Raw genomic sequence first — 24704 nt, 5'->3', positions numbered from 1 at the left:
TGGAAAGTTGGTCAACTGTTTTCCAGGGTGCGTGGGAACCCTGTTTAAAGTACTTTTAATTCATAATTCATAATTTCGCAAAGGCATACTTAGCCTACAATAAGACCACATTGACATTATTAAAGCATTTCAAATATGCTTGACAACTGTTTAATTTCCCAAAACAAAATATGTATAGCCTGCATGATAAATGTCCTATATTTTGTGCAATGTATAATGTTCTTGACTAATTGGCCTTAAATTACTCACAGTGGTAGTAGTGCACTGGCCACTGAGTGCATCTGGACCTGAGATTGATCTCCTGATATTTCTTGCATTTATTAACTTTTCTATGCGCAGACTCTTGATGTTGTCGAAACACTTCTTCAGGTGGGGTTGAATGGCTTCGGGGTTCTGTGACTGCCCCAGGATCTCCAGCACATCATCATTTGACAGGAAATAAAACCTTGGGAAGATCTGCCTCTTGGTCTCCAGATACATGTCCAGGGCCTTCTGGAGCTCCTCCAGCTTGGAACTCATAGCTGACAGCTTCCCAAGCAAGCCTGATAGACAGAGGAGAGGCTGTTTGAAGAGTTTATTTTATATATATATACACATATATATAACACACTAAAATACTTTTCAACTATTCTTTAATCAAATCTGTTTTTTTGAACATTACATCTCACACACGAACATTTCAAAATAACTGTAGACCCATTACAGTAAAAAACTTCAGATGCAAGAAGAAAAGACATATCCACATTAAAGAACAAAACACCAGTTTAAGAAGGAATTTGATTCAAGACATATTTTCTTATTTCTACACAATGAGTACTGGAATGTGTGCACCAACATGTTCTTTAAAGTAACATCATATATGTTGTCATACCAGGTTGGTGTGTTCCCTGCAAGGCGTTTTTTGCCTCGTAGAGTTCGTCCATTATGGTCTTCCAACTTGAACTGAAGATGTCAAACTCTTTGCATTCACGAGGCAGCTGCTCCCTGATGTCATCTCCTTGGAAAATGTTCTAGAGGGATGAAAGAAATGAAAAATGGAAAGCGACAGAGAAAGATTGCGGTATGGTAGCGGGAAGAGGTTAATTGTGACGAGAAAACTAAAACCAGAGAGCTGTGACAGATGTGTTTTACAATGGCGTAATCCTGTAACATAGTAAAGTATGTGATTGTGTTTCTCGTACCTCCAGATAGATCCACTGCCGCTGCACAGTGAGGATCATCTCCATGACTTCCAGCACCTGTGACAGCTGCCGTTCCCAGCAGTCCACCTCCCTCTCAAAGGTTTTGACAAACAGAGAAGCTTTCATCATGGACAGCGTGGACATGTTCTCCTCCAGGGTCTGGAAAACCACCTCTGTGTGCCTGACACAGAAAGAGACAATTAAATGGCTGACGGCTGCCTAAAATGGATTCAAATGGTGATGCATTTTCACAGTGGAAAAAATTCAAGTAAACATTTCAGTTATCAGTTTATTAGGTAAACCTGTACAGCTTTGTGTAATCCAATGCAGTGCTATACATTATTATTACTGTGTAAACGATGTCACAAAGGTTTTTGGAAGCAGTTTTTGTGGCTGTAGTTATTGTTACATATTTTGACTGCGTGACATTGAAAGGTATTTCTAATATTCTCTCCCCTATTGAACATCATGAACTTTGAACTCTCCCTCCCTACTGCCTCAAATATGTTAACTGTGAGCCAGTGGCTGACTGTAACCTTCTCCCCTCTTGTCGAATCAGTGGCCATGACTTGGGCTGCTAATAGGACTGGGCCTGAGGTGTCCCTCTATTCACTTTATATGCAGCAGATGGCCAATTCTTGCTTTCACCAACCGGGCTGTCACACGCTTAATTAACTCTGCTCTGCTGTCTCGTCTCTGACAACAAAAAAACTCACTCACTGCTAACAGACACGTCATTCCTGCATCAGGGTCACATTTATAGAGGGATCTAGAGATGCAGGTAAATAAGAAACAAAGACGACCCAAATCTATGACTATAAGTTGGAGTGAGTTTCAACCATAGACTGTATAAAAGAAGGTTTCAGTTATAACTTCTTGAACCCTTCAGCCATCCCTGCCATTAGGATGCTTTCTCACCTCAGCTGGTAGTGACCTTTGTGAGGTTCCAAGTGCAGGAACGTTTCCTCCCATGTCTTGGTAATCATCTCCAGACCCTTGATTATCAAACACAAAGAGTAATGTTAACAGACAGAACACTTGCAGAGGAAAACATTTATATTTTTCTATTACACAAGCGTAATGATACATTGTCATGATTAGATTATCAATGACAGGAAACCATGAATCTTAGCTTGAGTTCTACTGCTCTCATATATCAGAGATGGAGAATCTTTTAGAATCTAGTATAATAAAAACATACTTTTTCTCTGCTCTTGTCATGCTATTCTACATCTCTTAATTCTTTTTTTAATCCCTTGGAAGTATGTTTAAGGACTAACATGGTGATATACTGTATTTACAAACATGTCTGCAAAGTAAAAGGTAATTTTGTATCTGTAATGTCAAAAGTAAAAGGTACAGCTAAACACCACTAAGGAGGAAGTATTTGTCTGAAACCTTGTGGAGCATTTCAGTTTAAGAATCTGACAGGTTACACGTCTGAGAAAGCTAATCTTGTTTCTAAGTGCAAACTGAATGAAAGGCATAGAACAAGTGTGCACTGTGTTTCTAACATTAATCTGGCCCTGAAACTTCACTGATGTAACACAGTAAGGAATGGAGAAGGGTTTGGGGCAATATTGAAGTTGGCAAAGGTTGAGGGGAAGACACTTCCCCAGGCCTGAAATCAGGGTGGAAAGGAGCCGATCGGCTATACTTCCAACTTTTCTCAGAAGAAGCTACAGAACTGCCCACTAGGCATTAGTCTAAACGACAAGAAGAGACTGGACCTTTTCTATGAAGAGCTCCTTGCTGGCAGTCCCAGAGATATCACAGATGTTGTCAGTATACTCGTCAAGCCCCAGAGATATGATCTTCTCCAGGGTGAAATCAGTGCTGGTATGATCGAAAGAGCACTGCAGCTCTTCACAGATCTGCTTCCAGTGCCTAAAAGAAAGGTGGCATTGAAAGTATGGTTTGTCTTAGTCTTAAATTCCCCAGTAGGCGAGCTGAAGAAAAAAAGGTAAAGTTAGAGGTAAGGCTAACAAAGTCAATTCGATTTATAGAACGCAAAATCACAGTTCACAAATTTGCTTCAAAGGGCTTTAGAATTTGTACAACATTGGTGCAGTTTTAATAATAATAATAAGTTATTTAACAGTCAATATTTTATTACGAACATACAATTGAATTTGAATTTGCTATTAAAGGAAACTTTGTATATGCTGTCAATTATAGTTCTGCAAAAATCTGAATTTTCCAAGAAAAATGCAATCGGTGCATCTCTAATATTAACCTTGCCATCTTTCTTATTTATTTTTTTCATTATCCCCATCAACTACTTGATAACAACCAGTGTGCTGAACACAGGATGCCTTTAGCTTTTTTCTCTGAATGTTTTGTCTTTGTTAGCAAGATGGTTTTGAACTTTCCCCAATGGAGGACAGAATGCAGCAAAGGTCTCTCTCCGCTGGGAATGGAGGTACTGACATTGATGAGGGGAAACAAGACTGAAGAAACCGCATAAATAAGCTAATACAACAGGACTTAGCGAAAGGGTTTATGACTTTAATGCATGCTGTTTAACTACATGACTGCTATTTTATATTTGTGCTCCTGCCATGTCTTGGACATGGTAATACTGCAGGACAGTAGTTCCAAGATATACTGAAATGACAAGTGTTGTATGAAAAATACATATATTCTCTTTGGTTTTCACACAATACCTGTCTCTCATGTTTGGGTTCGTCAGTTCAGCAATGAGAGGGATGATCCGCTTGAACTGGTTAATCCTGTCCATGGAGGAATCTACTATGTCCCACTCCTTATCCTGAAATCAGACAAAGTTCAGGTCCTCACTACTGTGTAGTGTAAATTAAATGTGAGAGCAGCTGAGGGCTTTATTTCAGCTGTACCTTTTGTGATATTAGCACATTATTTTGTGCATTCTAAGGGGAGGCCATAGATTTGTCTGTCACAAATGCATTTTTGGCAGAGCCTGTGGGTCTAAAGCTCAAAATATCAAATGACGCCCACAAGGGGTTTGCTAACTTTGTATCCATTAGAAACACAAAAAATAATTCAGTGTTCTTTCAACTGAAACCACGAATAATGTCCAGCTTCTGAATTGTACAGTACTGATTACATATTGTTTTGGCATTAATTAATAACAATCTATATTTATGAAACAAAACCTAAACTTACACTGGTGATATAGCATAGCTAAACCGTAACTCTTACACTGTAGCACGGCGCCAACATCTGCAGCTATTCAAAAAACTATGTGTGATGGAACTGACCTTTAGTTCTCTCTGGAGTTTGTGGAGTTTTTTAAACAAGTCGTGAGCCGTGCTGCCCATGCTCTCTGTCCGCAGTGTAGAAAGTTGTCCAACCTTCCAGATGTCCCAGTTGGCATTCCACTCCTGCGTGATCTCCCAGACCTGCTGCAGGTGGTCTAAGTCCTGTACAAAACATATGGACACAAACAAACATATGAACAAATAAAAGGTCAACCATTAAAGTGTCTTGCATCACTGTGACAAAAGCTATTTCTTTTGAAATTTCTTGCGACAATCTGGGTTTGAATTCCCTAATATTATATAATATGAAGTGCTTCATTCACCAATGTTGAGAGACAGTTTAGACCACAATTCCCACAACCCTCTCTGCTTTATGTTTGAGCTTATGGCCTATGAGCCTAGTGCTGTGTCAGACCTTCTCCAGCATCCGTATGCTTTTGGATGGGTGCGGCTCTATTTCAAAGAAGCCCAACCCGTGAAAGATGGCGCTCTCTTCTTCTTTTAGAGTCTCCAGTTGGCTGCGATACCCCACTATCTCATTTAAGGCCAACTCAGTGCTCAACGCGCTGTCAGATGGACCTGGATATGCACATGCAAAGAAGGGAGATAAAAAAAAAACACATGAAAAAAGCATTCAAATAGACAAACATACCACAGTCATACGTCCACTCACTGATGTGGAAAATGATGTTCGAATATTCGTTCTTAAAAAAAGAACATTGGAACTGTTCATGGAACTGTTTTGAGGTGAACTTCTTGTCAGACGCCCTGTTTCTATTCATTAGCGTGCTGTCCGCGATGGACGAGGAACAGCTGATTGGTGACATTAAAATAAGGAGTTCTATTGTTCTATATCTATGTAACATCATTTCACTACAAAAAAATAAATAAGGTGGCAGCTGGCAAGAGGGAGATTGCCAGGGAGCAAGTATGAACCAGTTTTCTCCATGCTCTTGACTGTATTGATTTCCAGTCAATTTCACAATATAAAACTTTTTTTTTCTGTTTAAAAGTACAACGTTTTTATAAAGATTTGATTATCTGTTTTGTTACGATTAAAAATACATATTCAGATTTAGAATATTCACTGACAGCCCTACCACACATAAAAGCACAAAATGCAATGCATACTGTTTCTTAGCCTCAGCAAGAACACACAGATTTGCATATTTATTGTGAAATTATCAGACAAACCATGGAAGGCCAACAGCTCAGCCATAGAGACAGCACAACGAATATGTGAAACAAACACACTTGGGTGGTATAATCCTTGAAAAACTAGAGATTTGTTAACTATTAGACCATTAACCAAGATTTATTTACAAGGTATCTATCGGTAATACTATGTCTGTTATGATCTTGGTTTTGGTTCATTTTTTATTAGTTTTATTTTGAAGCTCCCTGTCTCTTGTGTCCTGTGTTTCTTTGACTTCCTGTCTCTGTGCACCTGCGTTTGGGTACATCCCAAGTCTCTTAATTGCATCCCCGTTTCCCTCACTTGATTCCACCTGTGTCTACACCCTCACCTACAATTGGTGTATTATAACCCTGTGTTCCCCTATCTCTGGGCCAGTTTGTCTTAGTCCTTTGTGTCGTTCCAGTGATTTTCCTCGTGTTCATGTTCCTGTTCTTTTTTCTGATCTCTTGACTGTTTTTTTTCCCTCGACCACGTTTTTGCCTCATCCCTGTCTCATTTGTTTGCCTGTACTGACTGCCTACCTGTGTACTGAACCTGATCTGATCAGTAGAGACTGTTTTATCGACACTTGTCTTGCTGTCTGGGTTGTGCTATTGAGTCCTGGTTTTCCTGTGCTTCCACGAGGCGTAACAATATCTTTAAGTACCTTTGTTTGTCAGATATTCAATTGACTGTATTGGCAAAAAAATGAATTTTCATCTTGTTTTTAAATGTATTAACCCTTATTATAGATAGAAATCTAGAGTAAATTGCTATCGTTATGTACAATGACATATAATATGATAGGAGTTTTAATTCATACAAGCCACTCTTATAACACCTATGTGAAGGAGGAGAAACAAAGGAAATATGGTAGTACCCCAAAACAAAAGGGAAACAGGAGCCAAAAGGAGTGGGAAAGGAACAGAGGAGATGGAGAAGAGTGAGAGATCATGATGTGGCAGGAAATGGTGTTTTCCAGTCAGGAACATCACTTTTAATGTGGAAGGGAGCAGCTGTGAAGTTATCAATCATCAAGGGCAAGAACAGATTTAATGCAGGCTATTGATTCTAAATAGGCCACTTATAGATTAGTAATGCACACACAATGGTGATAATGTGTATAAGTGTGTGAAAGAGAGAGAAAGAGAGAATGTGTGTGAGACCTGTGCTGTTGAACTCCTGCACAATGGTCTTGATCTTCTTCATGAACTCAGGGATGATACTGTTCCTAAAGTTCTCCTTCTGCTTCCTCAGCATGATGCCACTGTCAATCAGCACCTGCTGGAACCACACCCACTCCCCATCCAGCACCTCACGCATATCCTGCACCTGTTGGTGGACCAAAAACAAAAGTAGTATTTGTTGTACGTATGGATATATAGTACTCTAACCTGACCCGCCAGATGGTTTGTGACACAGAACCATCTGAGAAGTCGTCATTGGAACCTGTTTGGAAAAGGGCAGGCACTTCCAAAAAAAACACTTGGCAGGTGATTGGATGAAACCATCTGTCAATCAAACGCTTGCCGAGGCCAGTGGGGAGAAAAGCAAAAAGATTACAACAGCAATAGAAGGCACTTTCCTTTACTAACTGAGTGTCTGGGAGAGAAAACCTGAGAGCCATTACAGGGGTGCAAACCATAAAGTCACTGTTATACAGTATACATCTTACACACACTCCTGTATCATTTACGCTGGATATGTGTATACTGTATATTTGTTTATAAATGAGTGAGGTGCTTACAGCCTGTTCCACTGGGAACTCATATTTGTCCAGGATAGCAAACTGGTCATGGATGAGAGGAATCTGAGCCTCTGTCTTGGCCAAATCGCCCTGGAGAGTCTCCAAGAGCTTCATGCTCTCACCAAGCTCCGCCAGTGTCTGGGGAGGTCGTCTCAGCCTAAACTCACACACAAAGAGACACAACAAAAATGTTCAAATGATTAGGGGATCAAGATCTGCTCCCTTTACTTTTCCTTCTTCCATTAATCTTCATCTCCCCTAAAAGCCAAGAACCTCTCTTCCTCTTGGCACCTGTCATCTCTACGCTCTGTAATAAACACATCAATTAACCCTCAAAAATCATTCACTTGACTCCCCACCTGTTGGCATTGTCTTGCAGAGAGCCATGGAGTTCTTTTAGGTGGGTGCTAGCCATTTGGCTGAGCAGCTGAGTGAACTTGGTTTGCCACTCACTGCAGAGCTGCGCCAAGGAGGACTTGATTGGTGAACAGTCCAGCGTGACAACCCAGATGTTCAAAACCGTCTCTTCCTGTTGAATGGCGTGGGCTTTTTCCATGTACCTGGGGGAGAACAACGGACATGACACAAAAGAGGGAGATTATTGACTCTGTATGCTTCATTATGGTAAACAACATGTAAACAATGTCTTATGACGAAATAAAACAAATGTGCACTTGGGAGATTGAAACAGATAAAATACAATTAGAGGATAGGTCTGTAGAATGTAAATTATAAAAAATAATCAGCTGCCGGGAACAACAGTTGTTGTCAAAAGGTTCATAGAAAACCTCTTAAACGGGTCAATTGAAGAATGATGTGAGTAGTATTATTGCACAGTGCCTTTGTATATCTGAATCAAAAGTAGTGACTGGTGGGTTTAGTCTCTGGTAGCGTTGTATAAAGGAGTCCTGGTTGCTCTGCCAGATATCCCTGTATTTGTCCCAGGTCTTCAGGTAGGCCTGCAGTTCGCTGGCATTGGCTGTCATCCCTGCGGCAACTGCAGCCTGAATCTTCCTTATCTCCTCGTCTTGCTCTGAAGGATTGAAGAGGACCAGGGTGACAAAGGGGACAGACAGATAGACATGGTGGTAGTATACATACATATACAACTGCTCTGTAATTTGCGTAATTTCAAAGGACTTTACGTATACATCAGGTCTGCATTTGATCAGCACCCACTAAAAACTGTTCAGATGTGCACATTTGTACTCTCCGAAATATATGTTCTTACCTATGTTCATGTGTATGGGATTCCCTTCTGACCGTTTGCAGGAGAGAATTTCAGGCAGTCGTTTAATTTCTGAGATGGTGTCGATGAGCCGAGGCATAATGTTCACAATCTGAGAAAGCTTTCCGTGTGTCGGGGAGAACTCGACCTGTTAAAACAGACACTCACTTTTACCCAAGATATCAAATTGCCACCCAATCAATTGTTAATTAAACTAAACTGCTGCCAGGCTAATTTGCATACCTGTGTGTGTGTGTGAGTGTGTGTGTGAGTGTGTTAAATAAAGTTTGCACCAAAACAGTCATACCATCACCATGTAGCAAAGCCTCGCAGCAAGCGCAAGATGCGTCAATGTGAGCATGGCAGGTGTACCTGTGTGTGAGTTTATGGTCACAATCAAAGGTTGTAATTTGTCCAACTCATTGATCAGCGCATGTGTGCATATGTTCGAGTGGGTGTGTGTGTTCTATACTATTCGATCACGAAATGTAGCTGTTCTCCTGTGCTATCATATTGTAAACTAGCTATTCCCAACCACTGGTTGGCCTCAGATGTAGTGGCAAATGGTTAAATGGTTAAAAAAACATTCATACCAGTGACATAACACATTTGTATGGTGCAGTTTATTTGTTCCCCTTTTTTATAATTTATTTGGGAAGGTGGTCTTTAGAAACAAGAATGAGAATGAGAATATCTGCTGTATGGCCGTCCTGTCTCCACGAGAATCTCTGTTTGCGAGAGCAGCACTTAAACTATCAGCACAACAAAACTAGTTTTATGTTTCCTACATCAGTGACCCAATTGGATTAAGACGGATTGATGGTACCTTTGGTGTGGTTTGGAGGGTTGCCTGCCGCAATGCTACTAGGACTTTGAACAAGGGATTGGGCGATGTCTTGCTGTCTCCATTGATGGCCATGGATAGTTTCTCCAAGGAGTGCTTGATGCTGCTCCGAAGAGCTTGCTCTACCAAGTGGTCCACTTTCTCTGTGTAGGTTACCCAGTGCTCCTGGACCTTAAACACCATGACAAATGAACACACATGACATGTAAAAATGTGGGCTGTACCTGTTATCCGATAAAAATACAAAAGGCTCAATAAATCTATCTCTCAATAAGAAAGGAAAGAGATCCCATAGATACAGCTGCAGATTATTGCTGTTAGGGTGCTCACCAGCAGAATAAAGGATAAAGTCTCCATAGAAACAGACACCTCCACACACTTCTATTGGGTCATGATTGTCTGCGATGATTGAAGTGATGAGAGGGAACATTTTTGTGTGGCTCTATACATTGTTTTTTAGGAAAATCCAACTCATTCTGTCCTTAAAAAACATATGTGGGTCAATACTATTGTATCCAGCAATTGTTTAACTGCTTTAGACCTCATCTCCAGAAAAAAGAGAAAAGATCTTGCTTCCCTATCCTCTAAGCTTACTTATAGTATATCATATAAAGTAAGCCGAGAATAATATATTTTTTTAAAAACTCTGATGAAAGGCTACCAATACTGACTGAAAAACAATGCACAAACCTCAGCTCCATCATTAGAGAAGGTGTTGTGAATGCGGGTCATGATGTCAACAATATTCTGGTGCGCTGAACGCAGTATTTGGAGTTGGCTCTGCTGGTGAGTCTTCTGGTCATCCTCAAACTCCAGGTTCCTAAGAATTGCAACAGGAGAAACACCCATTATGCCACCAAGAAAGGAAACAATGTGCATCACTTGGAAGCATAGGTATATTCAAAATGCTACCGATGTGCATCGCTTCAAATCAATGTCAAAAATTGGAGAGGCTTCCTTAGTGAGCTTTCAGTATAATGCGGTTACACTGGCCTGTTAACATGTCTATTGGATGTCTAGACCATTCCCTGTACATCTCAATGGAGATTACACAGAATGACGGCACAGACAAAAAACACATGTCCACTGAGTAAAAGAATAAATGAATAAGAAGAATATAGTGAAGGGGAGTGATCAATTCTGAGCAATTGAAGAAAAAAAAATGTACCCACTGTTTACTGTTTCTAAAGAATATGCAATTTATGTACATGGATATAATATTAAATGTAAGAACCATGTCATAAGAATTGTAAATATAATCTATATTTTGTGTATTTACTGTGTTAGGCATCCCATGCAATGAGGAAGTAATCAAACATTTCTTGGTACCTGTATACAGTCTTTCCATCCAGTTTAACCAGCAATGTTTCACTGATTCGGTGACAGAGTTTGACGATGGATTGGTTGAATGCTTTGTAACCATCGACTATCCACTTGACCTGGAGTGTAATGAATAGGAGAAAAAAGCAACTCCTCAGTACAATTCGCTTACTGAACCAGGAATAGGTTCCAGATATGTTGAGGATGCTTTTAGTCACTTCTGTCCTGTTCTCTGGAACTTATTGCCTGACGAAGTAAGATCTGTGAAGACTGTGTCCTTGTTCAAAAGTACACTGAACATTTGCCTAACACATTTCTCCAGCTGTTCAGGGGATTTAATCCACACGCTGAAAACAGACTCTCCATTCAATCACTTTTTCATCTCTACACATGTCCATATCAGAACGGGGTGAGCTTTGTGTTACAACCTTGGTAACATGCAGGAGACATTCCTGGATGAAGAAGTTAGCAGCTCCTTTAGAAGACCACTGGAGCTTGGTCAGCCCTGGCTGAATCTTTTTATTCATGGCACCAATTCTCTCCTGGAACAGACCCAACTCGTCGGGAGACAGCATTCCAATGATCCTGATACACGCACGCACACACATACACACACACACACACACATATATACAGTACACACACACACATATATACAGTACACACACACACACACACACACATATATACAGTACACACACACACACAAACAGGTGAGGTAAGTAATATTTATGGGGTCAGATCAGTCTCAATAATTGCAAATGCAAACAGAAAGATTCACAAATGCAAACAGAAAGATTCACAAATGCAAACAGAAAGATTCACAAATATATTCGATTCACAAATGCACGCAGAACAATTCACAAATACATTCCAATGCACAAATAAATAAATTACGATTTATATAAATGTAAAAATAAATCACAAATATATTTCTGCATTTGTATGTATTTGTTTGTGGATTTGTATGTATTTGTTTGTGGATTTGTATGTATTTATTTGTGGATCGCATTGCATTTATTTGTAAATCGCTTCACATTTATTTGTGGATTTATGAGACTGTCCTGCCGTCGCTGGATTCACAAATAGTTTGGTCCGGTCTCTACTGATATGAGGTATCGTAGAGCTCTGGGTGAACACAGACGGCTACAATATTTATTTCCTGATTCAACAAAGCTGGCAGTCTCGTGGGGAGGGGAGGGGGGAGCTGCGCTCATGTGATTGGTTGAAAATGAGGCTGACATCTGATTGGCTACAGATAGGTCTATGTTGAAAAAAACGCATTTGTGAATCCAGCGACGGCAAGACAGTCTCATTAACCCACAAATAAATGTGAAGCGATTTACAAATAAATGCAGTGCGATCCACAAATAAATACATACAAATCCACAAACAAATGCATACAAATGCAGAAATATATTTGTGATTTATTTTTACATTTATATAAATCGTAATTTATTTATTTGTGCATTGGAATGTATTTGTGAATTGTTCTGCGTGCATTTGTAAATCAAATATATTTGTGAATTGTTCTGTGCGCATTTGTGAATCTGTGCATTTGCAATTATTGAGACTGATCTGACCTCATAAATATTAGTGTGTTTTTTTTACTTCTGGAGTGGGCAAAATGTCTAACAACTAGAAAACTGTGCGTGTGTAGGTGTGTGTGTGTGTGTGTGTGTGTGTGTGTGTGTGTGTGTGTGTGTGTGTGTGTGTGTGTGTGTGTGTGTGTGTGTGTGTGTGTGTGTGTGTAAGTCAGACCTGTTGTAGTTTGTGACCAGAAGCAGTGCTCTCTCACTCAGGCATCTGATGTCCTCACTGTCCTGGGAAATGTCAGACACAGACTGGGGGATCTCATACTTTAGTTGATCCCAGTAGTGGATCTCAGAGAAAATATTCAACAGGTTGCTGGACAAGAAAACACATTAAAGAAAAACACACAAAATAAATACAGTAATGAGCACATGCATGTGTCATGTATGTGTGCACACATTTGAGTAGAACAGTTTAGTTTCTAAATAAATATATTGTGTAAGAGTATCCAGCTGAGGAGGAGTGTGTATTTATACTTCATGTTTGGGCATGAATGCAAAGTTACCACACAACACATCGGCTCGGGTTTGTGTGTGTCACAAGTACACAGAAAACACTATGTAAGACTGTGTGAGTCTATACTTTGATGTGAATGCCTTGAGTGTCTTGTGTGCCAGTCTTGATTATGTCACTCACTTATCAAAGTTGACGTTGAGCTTGGCAGTGTTGTCCTTGCGGCGCACCATGAGAGCCTGCTCCAGTTTTTTGAGGGACTGTCCATCCAGCTTCTGGTTCCACTCGCTGAAGTTCTTCCTCTCCATCTCGTCCAGAACCTGAACCATCTGGCTGTAGGTGAAAAGCACCTTGTGGTTGTATGACTCGGGTAGGAAGTGGGAATTCTGAAGTACCTGGAGGGGAAGGAGAGAGGACAAGTGAAGAAGAACTCAAGGAAGGAGCTCCAGAAGGTGGGTTCAGTTAAGACCATGAATGCCATGTGCTTACAGCCAACATATGGTTCTTACTACACTTCTTTACTTTGCATTGCTTATGTGATAGCGTGACTAAAAAATAGAATAATAGATCACTGTGTAGTGATGGACTCACCTCCATGGGTCTCGCTAGGCATTGTCTGAAGTCCATCAACCAGTGGGCCTTGCCTGCCAACCGGGGCATATGGTCGGGAGGAGACCACGTCTTCTGGTTCAGCTCCTTGCTGACCATTTGGAGCTCATCGTTAAAGATGCTTATCACTTCCTCCATCTTCTCTTCTGTGGTGGGCTTAATGGCCTGTGACGGAGAGGATTGGACAGAAGTGAGTGAGTAGATGAATTACATGGGAGTGAGAGAAGAAAGAAGACAGGTGAAAGACAAACGTTGAGCAAAGAAAATAGAGAATGAGAGTTTGAGAATGAGCATTGTGGTAATACATTGAGACAAATATGGGGTTTCTAAACAAGCTCTAAATACAACATAACAAATAAACTATAAACCAAGCCTAATATGGGAAGTCTCTTTTGCTCTCAGAGCATCAAAGTGATAGAAGAGTCAGTTCTTTAACATTTACTTTGGTAACTTGAATGTTTGTGTTTGTGTGTGCGAAAGAGACACCTCTCGAGAACAGATCGGCCTAAAAATGTACAGAAACCGAACTCCTTCCTCCACTGTGTACACCGTCTTCAACACTGAATTGATCAGGTTCAGCATCTTCATTTCCAGATCCTTGACGACTGCACGAAACCTGCGTACACACACACACACACACACACACACACAAACATATTCACACATGAAAACACAAATGTGCTGATCAGCTGATAAATGAATCAGAAGCACACTAAAAAAGGAGCACAGACCCAGTTGAAATGCTATTTTCTTCTGCCATAAGTGAAGTGGCGCACACATCTTCCAGGCCCCTGTTTCATGCTTACGCAACAGTTATAAATGAGATCCCTGTACTGGTCCAGTTTGCAAACCTGCTTGCAAACCTGTATCCGCCCTGCACCGGCAAAGCATGAACTGATTGGTTACATGCAATTATCTCTAAATCAATTCAAAATGAAATTTAGGCTCAGAGCTGTTGCTGGACAGTGAAGGCAAAAGCTTGGGTCGCAGGATACTGTCAGGGCGCACAATAGCAAGAGGTAATAAATGATAAAAGTAAATAGAAACACACTGATACATACAGAGGCAGACGCAAACACCATGTTTTCAATTGATTATGTTCGCTGTAGTTTTCTTCCGTCCAGGACCAACAAAAGTCCTGAATACTTTATGTAAAGCTGGCAGAGCATGTATCTTAGACAGATACACAACAGATACAGACCCAACAACGTGGTGCTCTGTAAACTCTGCTTATCAGCAGCACAACTGCTATGAACAAACACTTCAGAGAGCGGAAGCATCCCGGAGCACTTTGTCAAGACGGCAGCAACAGCAAGACAGCACCGCCTTGTTTAGTTTTTGTCCCGACTAAAACATGATTTATCAGGATTATTTACACGCGGAATATGTTTCTGCTAGTAGTGTAGCAGAACGCTAAAACACTGTACTAGCAAATCTCCAAACCGTATTCTATATTTTCTTGTTTGTGTTTGCTTGTTATTTTTCCTCCTAAACGTATCAGCCTCTCTTCCACCTTGCATCAACCTTCGCCTGGCTGCACCCGGTTTGAGCAAATGCCTCTGTGCACCAAAAATGCAAAGAATGTGATGGTCATGTCCATTTGTGCTTACACTTAGAGATTTTATCTTGTGTTTGCTTTACTTTTATATCTAGTCTCAGCTTGAATGTGTTAAAGAGCAATAGACCTACTGGATGAATTTATTGCTCCATGTGGTGCTCTCGACATCAAGGATGTCCTTGTCCAAAAAGTGCAGGTTTTGTAGGCCACGGTGGAAGTCGCCCTCTATCTCCAGGAGGGAGCAGGTGAATTCGGGTCCCTGGCTGCTGCAGAAGCATGGCAGGGCCCTCTGCTGACCGTCCTCCCAACGGGCAAACTGATACTGGCACTCACATATCTGAGACAAAGCAAGAGAAAAATATATATCAAATAACAAACAATGTATCAAGACATAACAGACAAAAGCATCATTACTGTACGGTTTGAAGAGTAAATATATTGAAGGTCATATTCAATTGATTCATAGAGGACTTATCCACAATGAGGCTTGTTTAGTAATAGCAGGGATAGAGTTCAGAGATAAAACATGTGAGTACAAAGAAAAAAAAGTCACCAAAGGCTAACCTATCACATTCCATTTGACATTTCCTGCTATGGTCCCAATGTGATACCCGTGGCAATGCAACCTCACTCTAATCATTTAGATTTATACTTGTACCTAATTCCAACCCAGCATTTCTTACAACACTTGTGGAAAGATGTTTTAAAGGAGATGTTCAATGACAAAACAGTGATAGTAGACTGCATCATTGTTTTGGAGGCAAAGTGACCCAACCATGAAACATTGACAAAAAGTAAATAGCCTTAATATTGTTAAAGAAGCTGAAGACTGGGTGAGATCACTGTAAGTGCACAATAACACCATTTGGCATCCATTCCATTTGTGAACTACTGCCTGTGTGTAATCTCTTTAGTATTATTCTTTCAACAGCTTGAATTTATGTATGTACATTTGTTATTGTCTCTGTATGTGTGAGTGAGGGGAAATTCACCTCAAGCAGCTCTTTGAATCTCTGGATGGAAACATCAACCACTACAAAAAAGCTGCTTTGGTCCAGGACCCAGTCTTTTGGAGAATGCCTGGCGTAAAAAAAACAGAAGGAAGAAAAGAGAGAAAGACAAAGAGGAGCACAGAGAAAGGGGGGAATGGGTGGAGAGTCGCAAACAGAAATGAAGACTCAAATGAGCAGCATGTCAGTATTTTGGAACTTGGAATTTTTACGTGTTCAAAAACAAAAAGCAGGTTGTTACAGCAAACAGCCAGCCAATCAGGCTAAGCCTCAATCACACTGGAAAGAACCCTCCAGATCTATTAGGTTGTCTGAGATTGGTTTACTTATCGTTCTAAGTTGAAGCATGGTGAAACAGCCTTTAATTATATATTGCACATATCTGCAACAAAATCTGAAGTCATCTTTGTCCTAAACTATTTCAAATCGAGGCTTTTCTGCCTGACGATGCTTTTTAAGGTTCTATTTATTTCTGGATCGAAACCACAATAACATTTTGCCCAACTTTACCTCAACTCAACATCAATTGAATTTTACAACAAAAGGAGTGAATTATTTGAAATGGGAACATGCCCAGATGACAGTGTCTTGAGTCTCTACACAGGTGAGATTTCTCCTACTCTTGGTAAATCTGTGAGGCTTGCTGGTAAATTTCCTTCCACTCCAGGCAGCACTGGATACAGTCGTTTAGGTTCTGCTTGCTGGATAACACATAGCCCTTAAAGATCCTGTCCAGAGAGATGCTTTGGAAGCAGAGGCGGTTGATCTCATTACTCATCTGCAACACAGGAGAAAACAAACACTTGTGACAAATAATAAGTAGTGGGGCGACCAAGTTATAGACACTTGGATTCACATTTACTATATGCTCAAATGATGCGGTATAACATGTCACTTTTACTTTAAACCAACATGATCTTTGAGTATGCATATTCTTTGTTCTAAGTTTCCTAATGTCATTTTTGCAGCCAGAAAATCTGTACATCCTCCTCAGGCCACAGGGTTAATTATGTTTCCCCCTTCTCTAGTGGTATTAGCTGGAATCATAGACTGTATAAAATATGGACATATGGACATATATAACAGCGAAGGGGTTACCTGTTAATGTTGCTCCACTGACTTACCTGAGGTATACATGATTGCTTGTTAAAAGGACGTTGAAGTAGCGCATCAAAATAAACAACAAAATAGCTGAAATATGAATGGTGGGTTGCAGCATGTGGCTGCGTATGTGCAGTATGTTCAAACAGTGAATGTGTGTGGGAGTTAATAATTAAATTAACGGAGAGACAGAGGGGGTTAATAAAAGGAAACCTGGTGTGAGTACGCTTCCCCCAATTACTCTGATGCAGTAAAATGCAGGCACCTTGTGGAAGAGACCAGTGATCCTCTCCTTGGTGTTGTAGTGGAGGGAGTTGTCCCAGATGACGCGAATGAGACTGACAATGTGTCGCAGTTTCGGAGCGACTTGGCTTGGCTTTAGCCGGGCCAACTCTTCCAATGGCTCCTTCAGTATGGACAGGAAGGTCGTGTTTGATAGGGCCATCACAGAAAATTCCTGAGCAACACAGAAGAAAGATGATAATATGAATGCTTATTATTATTATCATTATGTTTCAGTCATGGTAACGAATGTCAATATTTTCCAACTTTCTAGCTTGTAACGTTGCTGCAGTGAGAAGCCCTCCAGTCCGTGAGTAAGGAAACGATTCTTGACGTGAGGCTCCTAGTACCTGTATTTTCTGGGTCAGTTTGCAGAAGTCTTTTACAGAGCGAGACTTGGAGAGCAGCAGGATCTTCTGGATTTGCCTGACCCCAGGCTTTTGCAGTTGCTGGCTGATGTCCGACAGCTTTGCAGAGCGACTCTTCCAGAAGGCAATCTCCTGCAGCGGCCCGCACTTTTCCCTCATCTTCATTATTTCTTGGGTACTTAGAAGATTCTTGACCTGATCCATCCAGTGGATCATTACAGCTAAAAACAGGAAGAACAAGTGGGGGGAAGAAAAGGGAAATGGAGGCACGGTGAAATAAAGAGTGGAGGACAGACGGAGGGAGCAAAGAAGAGCAGAAGTTGAAATGATGTGAAAACCACTAAGTGTGACTAAAGAACTGTTGGAAAAAACTAAAAACAATGAACAAATAGGAATAATGCAGGTGAGGGGTTATGAGCCCAGTGCCTCATTATAAAAAATCTCAAAAACGTCTGAGAGACAAAGCCAATGCTGCAGTTTCTAAGTTTTTTTAAAATCAGAAATCAACTGTCTGTGCCCTTCTAGACAGACACCCACAGAGACATTATGGAAAGAGAAAGGCACCACACCCACCCACCCACCTACACATACACATATATAGAGAGCTCCCCCGGCTTACACTCCATTCTCTGTATCAGCTTCTTGTCCTTGCTGGCCACCTCAGGTCTGCACTGTAGGGCTTCCGTTGGTATGTATAGAACTGTCTTGCCCACATTGTTGTACACAGCATCTGTTCAAAAATAATAAAAATGGTAAAATATTACACTGCAGCACATGTGGCTCGATGAAAATGTCATCAAGTTATGTTAGCCGTCCTGTGTACAACTGCACCAATTGACTCCAAATGCGTGATTTCTACCACACCATCCTGGCATAGAGTGCCATAGAGCTGTATACCAGGGAAAAAGAAATACCCTTGTCCTCCATTTCAATGCATATGCTGTAACACAGATAACCTTCACTGTTACTGAATCAAATAGTCTAGTGACACCAGAGAGATGTGAGGGTCTAGAAATGTGTAAAATGCCTTTGATTCTTGGTGGACTGCCTAATAATTGTGTTGGAAAACGTGTCAGGAATATCTTATCTTTGTCTCATCCTGTGGGAAACACAATGTTTCCCTTCTAGAGGTATAGTTTTTGTCAACTACTTATCAATTAATTTATTTCTGCAGCCCACTGGAGCTGAGTGACACATCTGTAGAAATAGAAGTGTTTCTGTTCTGCTCATTCTGTGACATAGAGAGTGAGGGACGTCTAAAACGCTTCAAAGGCACTTCATAAACACTGGCAGTATAGGTTGCTCTTTAATGACGTATTGTCTAGAGGAGATCTCTGAAGAGTCAATGTCAAATCAGAGTGAGCATAGATAACACCCTTACAGTAGTCCAGAGTGTGTTTTTTAGAACTATACCTTGTGTGGTGTCGTTTGATAGTGAATTGTCTCCCTTACTTTTCCTCTGAGGTACCCACCTGTGAGGCTGACAAGAAAGCAGTGCATCTGGTTGTTATATTCCTCCTTGATGTTCCTCTCCATGTCGGTGCTTTGGGCAACTGCGGGGCCGTGCAGACAGGTCATTTCACAAAGCAGCCTCTGGGTGGGGTTGCCCCCCCTCACTGTGCCAAACTGCACGGCCGCATCAAACGTCTCCGCTGTGATTATGGCTCCTGGTATGCGGCTAAAATAGGTCAGCTGCTCTACCTGCACCCATTAAAGAAGTCTTTAGGTGTCATGGTAATGAGGAGAGATGAAAAATACATGGAGGGAGTTGAATTTTAAACAAAATGAGCAGTGGCTCTCAACTGCATTCTTGTCAAGGACAAGGATTAGTCGTTAGGTCACAGACCCCAGTCTGATGAGGTTTCATTTCGAGAACCTAAATCAAAACAGATTTGGGTTGTTAGATATGATAAAGACCGGAATTCTATAGTTATCAACACCAGTTAAGGAGATAAACGGGGAGATAGTGAAACCTGTCTGATCAGTATAGTCACTCTCATGACTCCATACTCACATTGGACTCCCTTCCATAGTAAATCAAATATTGAAAATAAACTATCCCACATTTTTCTTGGGACCCCCTGAAACTCCCTCAAGGACCTCTGGGGGTCCCCGGACCCTTGATTGAGAACCACTGCTGTATTGGAGGAGAAGAGACTGGGCAATGGTGCTTTTTAGGAATGTGAAAGTCATTCAAACGTATTTTTTTTTCGGACAGACTCGTGCAAGTATCTCTATGTTTAACTAAAGCATGATGGTTTGTGAGTGGGGAGGAAAAGTGCGCTTTACCGAGGAGGGCATGGAGAACTCCACCCGCAGGCTGTCATGCGTGTCCACGTAGACCACCATGGTTGTGATGGATGTGTCATCAATAAATTGATCCAAGGCCCGCTCATTCTCATCCGTCAATAACTCTCTGGGTACACCAGTAACAGTCATTAAACGGATAAACAGCTTCCATAGGGAAAGAGAAAGGTGGTTATTTCTTTTATTTAGTGGGATAATGTCTTTGCACACCCCACAGAGAAAAATGACACATTATAATCAATGACTGAGCTTTACCTGACGAATGGTCTTTGAATATTCCTCATCCATGTCTTTCAAAGCCTTCACCGCGAAGCTGTCTTCTCTTTCTGTGTTTACCAAAGCAAACGGAGACAAACACACTGATACACTGAAATGCACACACCGAGACATTTATAATATTAAACTTTAACGTAAACCTTCATTGTCCGGTTCTTTACTGTTAAAACGACTAAATCATGACGATATAGTGACACACCTGCCCTAAAAAGCTTATTTACAAACTCACGTTGTATAATCGTTGTGTATAGATTGGGTAACGTTAACGTAAGAGGAAACATAAAGTGGCTCTTCGGTGTTTACGGACTAACTTGGCTTAAAACTATATTAGCTTAGCCAGCTAGCAAGCAAACGTTAAGCAACAACCGTAACTGTAGGTTAACAAGCGCAGCCGTTCAGTCCTCGCGGGCTGAAGTGAGTCGCCCGACAGCGACAAAAGTTCAACTATGTACTCTAACTTTTCACGGGTCTGCTACAACACATGTATCCGTGCAAAATAATGTATGAAAAGTCCTTCTTTACGCTACGTTACCTTTTCTTTGAGGCTGGGTTACTTCACCATCCATTCAGTCACACTTGCGGTATGGAGTTTGCATGTCTCCACGGAAACAATTGGTTGCCTGGGCAACCCTGGAAAGAGATTCGTCTCGTGTAACCGCGAGACTTTGAATGTGTTCGCGGTAGTTGATGTTCGTGTGTTTACGTTTGGGATGATCCACGTGGATGTATGAACGAGGACGAGATACAGCACGAGGAAGGATAGATACCCGTTAGTTGTAGCATCAGAATCAGAATCATCTTCCATTCAACACACGTACATTTTCATGAATGTGCTGAGATATTGTATCTTCTGCTGACAATATGTTAACTTATGTTCACAATATATTGATCATATATTGATCTGTCTCACACAGGATGAGTGTAAAGTCAAAATAAGAAATACATCATCTTTTAGGACGTGCAGCACCTGATGCGTCCATACTGAGCATGAACACATCATGTTGAGAAGAGCCAACTCAAAGTGAACCATGTTAACACAGTGTGACTGCACAATAACCAATAGAAATGTCTGCAGTCAGTAAATGGTAGAACACAGTGAGCTCTTATGCAGTTTGAAGTTCAGACAATCTGCTGCCCTTCATGAGTTGTTTGTATAGAGGCAGATCTTTTTCTGATTGGGGATGTTTTTTATCTGTTTTATGGTGTTTATTTTGTTATATAATAGTATATTAAAGCATCAGTTTACATTCAGAAAGGACAGTGTAACACCTCGTCAAGTTCCCTAAGTTATGTTTTCATTGTTTTCACATTTATAACTTTTTGGGGTATTTTCTCACCTCTCCCTCTCATTTCAGATAATGTCACTTCCTTACCTTATGTGTTTCCAGCCAGTGTGATCACCTTTCCCCACCCTGATCAGCTTCATCTGTTCCCAATCATCCTCCTCCTCCTCCTCCTCCTCTTCCTCCTCCTCCTCCTCCTCCTCTTCCTCCTCCTCCTCCTCCTCCTCCCTTGATTATTTAGTCTGTTATTATTTAGATTATTTACCCTCTTCAATACAGGTCTTTCATCAGAGCTTTTGAAAATGGAGTTGAGGAGAAGACAACTAACTGAAAGGGACTGGTTACACGTTCTCAAACAATGCAGCAGAAGGTATGTGTGTATAAGAGTCTTATACATGTCATCCAGCAGGTCCATCATGTCATCCACATTCAGCATCAGTGGAACGACTTCTCCGACCTCGGCCTTTGGTCTTTGGACTCCGTTGTTTGAGCCGGTGCAGCAGGGGACTCCATCGCTGTGGACGCTGTTGTTATAGATTCCAAGCAGAAGGACTCATAAATGAATTAACGTCTAAGAACAGTGTTGACCGTCATTACTACATTTGCCAGATTCAGAAAAACTGCAGTGACAAAAGAGGAGCAGTGGTCACAGTGAGTTGATCGTGTGCATCATTTCTGAACACTGTGAGAGAATGAAAATACAAAAAAAGGGAAGAGCATTGAACTGAATGTTCAGATGTGTGAGACATGTTGTGTGTTTCACTCCTCATCGTCGGTGGAGGAGTGACGTTCAGAAGCCTACAAACATAGACCTGGTTCTGGTTCTTCTTCACAGACCGCTACAGAAAGAGAGAGACAGGATGTCGGCCAGAGAGGGGAAGATGACTATGAGTTAGGACTTGATGTGATTAGGTTAAACACGTTTGGTTGGCAACATCACAAATTCTGTTTTCTGTCTGATTGAAGCTCGCCGCTGAAGTTTAACCACATTTCACAAAGTGAGACATTCACCCAAATCTGTTTATTTCACTTTGCTGTTGAAATATCTGCAGCATTAATTCAACGATAAAATTATACGTCCTGTGTTCCGTTTCATACCCATTTTTATGTTGCTACAGTCTGGATCAGAAACCACATTAAAATGCAGCACAAATGCTACAGTATTAAAACAGACATGTGGCTTGAAACAACATACCTGTTATTCACTGTTGATGTAAAGAGCCTGTATGGCTCTTTACAGGAGCCTTACAGGAGACAATGAAAAAAAGAATACCATTTAATCCACCAACAGTGCATGGCTGGTCATATTTTATGAAACAAACCAAACTGAAATACAAATGTGTCCTTCCCAAGTACAACATGTTTACTAAATACACAAATAAACATTAATAGGAGGGACTTCTATCTGAAGAGGGGAGTGAAGTTATTTAAATGAAAGACGCACAGACACAAACTTTCTTCAATCAGAATCAGGATTTAAATCTCAATGTACGAGGCCATGTTTCTGGTAATGCACATTATTCTGTCACGTCACCACCACACGGCAAACATTCACAGGGTTGGAGAAGTGTTATTAACTCGTCCTATTAGATAAATAACTCTTGATCTAAGGGAGTGCATATGTGGAAATGTGGAACCATTCTAACTTGGCACAGAGTTTGGAGCGTTTTGGGAGTGGATTTGTTGCATATTGTAAAATACTTACAATATGCACTACTCTCCGGCAGTTTTCAAACTCCTCTTGTAAAAGAGGAACCTGGATGATTTAATACTAAATAACTAGAGGCCTGCCTCGAAGCTTCTCTTCATTAGCAAGATATTTTATTCTTGCAAAACAAAAATGGTTTTCAATGGGGTTTCTGCCCACATCATGGGCAAGAAAAGAAAAGAATCTAAATGACATTCACCAGAATAATGATTCGGGTAGCGTTATAGGAGGTCTTGCAAAATACACACAGGTGTAATTACGCACTGTGACCATTGGAGGGCACTAAACACTCATGCTGTGTCCAAATCCAGTTTGAAAACTTTGACCATTACCATTTAGATTTAAGCTTACATAGTGCATGACCTCACACAAATTTGTATTGAATTATGTTCTCACACATTTATGCAGCAAACCTGTGGCAGGGTCGTATTCCTGTTGGTTTCCTGGGTTGTGTGTGCGGATCATTTTTGCCTCCAGAGAATGAATTCGGCCCTGAGCACTTCAAAACACCGAACCCCTTAATGTCCCTTTAAGGTGCGTTGGAAGGCTTTATTTCCATCTAGACGTGGTGAAGACAACTTGCTGAAGTTCAAACCGAGCATCAGAATGGGGAAGAAAGGAGATTTAAGTGACTTTGAACGTGGCATGGTTGTTGGTGGGGGCTGGTCTGAGTATTTCAAAAACTACTGATCTACTGGGATTTTCACGCACAACCATCTGGGTTTACAGAGAATGGTCCGAAAAAGAGAAAATATCCAGTGAGCGGCAGTTGTGTTGACAGAAATGCCTTGTTGATGTCAGAGGTCAGAGGTCAGAGGAGAATAGGCAGAGTGGTTGGGGATGATAGAAAGTCAACAGTAACTCAAATAACTACTTGTTACAACAAAGGTATGCAGAACGCACAACACATGGATCCTTGAAGCAGACGGGCTACAGCAGCAGTAGACCACACCGGGTAACACTCCTGTCAGCTAACAACAGGAAACTGAGGCTACAATTCACACAGGCTCACTAAAATGTGACAATAGAAGATTGGAAAAACGTTGCCTGGTCTGATGAGTCTCCATTTCAGCTGCGACATTCAGATGGTAGGGTCAGAATTTGGCATAAACATGAAAGCATGGATCCATCCTGCCTTGTATCAACGGTTCAGGCTGCTGGTGGTGGTAGCATAAGTAGCATAAAGTGGAAATACTCAAGTTAACCTCAAAATATTAAAGTTGAGTAAATGTTACATTCCCCCACTGCTCTTAACAAATATATTATACAGGAAGTGGTAGCCATCAGTTGTTTTTAGAATAAATAACTTGAATATACATATACATATACATATATATTTAAAATTAATTCTCAATCATTATTAAGCATACTTTTGTCTGTTTGAAGAATTGTCCACACCCCCTCAGTTTTCTTTATAGGA

At 40.9% G+C, this 24704-nt stretch overlaps 1 protein-coding gene across 1 annotated transcript in view; it reads right to left on the bottom strand.

The window, feature by feature from the left end:
• Nucleotides 1–21719, bottom strand: part of dnah2 (dynein, axonemal, heavy chain 2) — a gene marked incomplete at both ends in the record, with an annotated part of 56718 nt that extends 34999 nt beyond the window's left edge. The window contains 30 exon segments of the mRNA XM_079166369.1: nucleotides 322–542; nucleotides 872–1010; nucleotides 1182–1362; nucleotides 2100–2176; nucleotides 2912–3068; nucleotides 3848–3951; nucleotides 4421–4582; nucleotides 4836–4999; nucleotides 6764–6929; nucleotides 7345–7501; nucleotides 7704–7904; nucleotides 8185–8377; nucleotides 8576–8720; nucleotides 9399–9587; nucleotides 10107–10236; nucleotides 10746–10855; nucleotides 11165–11321; nucleotides 12498–12644; nucleotides 12966–13177; nucleotides 13374–13556; nucleotides 13878–14007; nucleotides 15081–15286; nucleotides 15942–16029; nucleotides 16580–16737; nucleotides 17326–17517; nucleotides 17693–17931; nucleotides 18330–18440; nucleotides 19183–19411; nucleotides 20000–20126; nucleotides 21667–21719. Of these exon segments, the coding sequence (XP_079022495.1) occupies nucleotides 322–542; nucleotides 872–1010; nucleotides 1182–1362; nucleotides 2100–2176; nucleotides 2912–3068; nucleotides 3848–3951; nucleotides 4421–4582; nucleotides 4836–4999; nucleotides 6764–6929; nucleotides 7345–7501; nucleotides 7704–7904; nucleotides 8185–8377; nucleotides 8576–8720; nucleotides 9399–9587; nucleotides 10107–10236; nucleotides 10746–10855; nucleotides 11165–11321; nucleotides 12498–12644; nucleotides 12966–13177; nucleotides 13374–13556; nucleotides 13878–14007; nucleotides 15081–15286; nucleotides 15942–16029; nucleotides 16580–16737; nucleotides 17326–17517; nucleotides 17693–17931; nucleotides 18330–18440; nucleotides 19183–19411; nucleotides 20000–20126; nucleotides 21667–21719 (4728 nt within the window).
• Nucleotides 21720–24704: the final 2985 nt, after the last annotated feature.

This window comes from Pholis gunnellus (assembly GCF_910591455.1).
Source record: "Pholis gunnellus genome assembly, chromosome: 9".
Taxonomy (NCBI): Eukaryota; Metazoa; Chordata; class Actinopteri; order Perciformes; family Pholidae; genus Pholis; species Pholis gunnellus.
The sequence above is the reverse complement of the archived record's forward strand: the minus strand, read 5'-3'. Positions and strand labels throughout refer to the sequence as shown.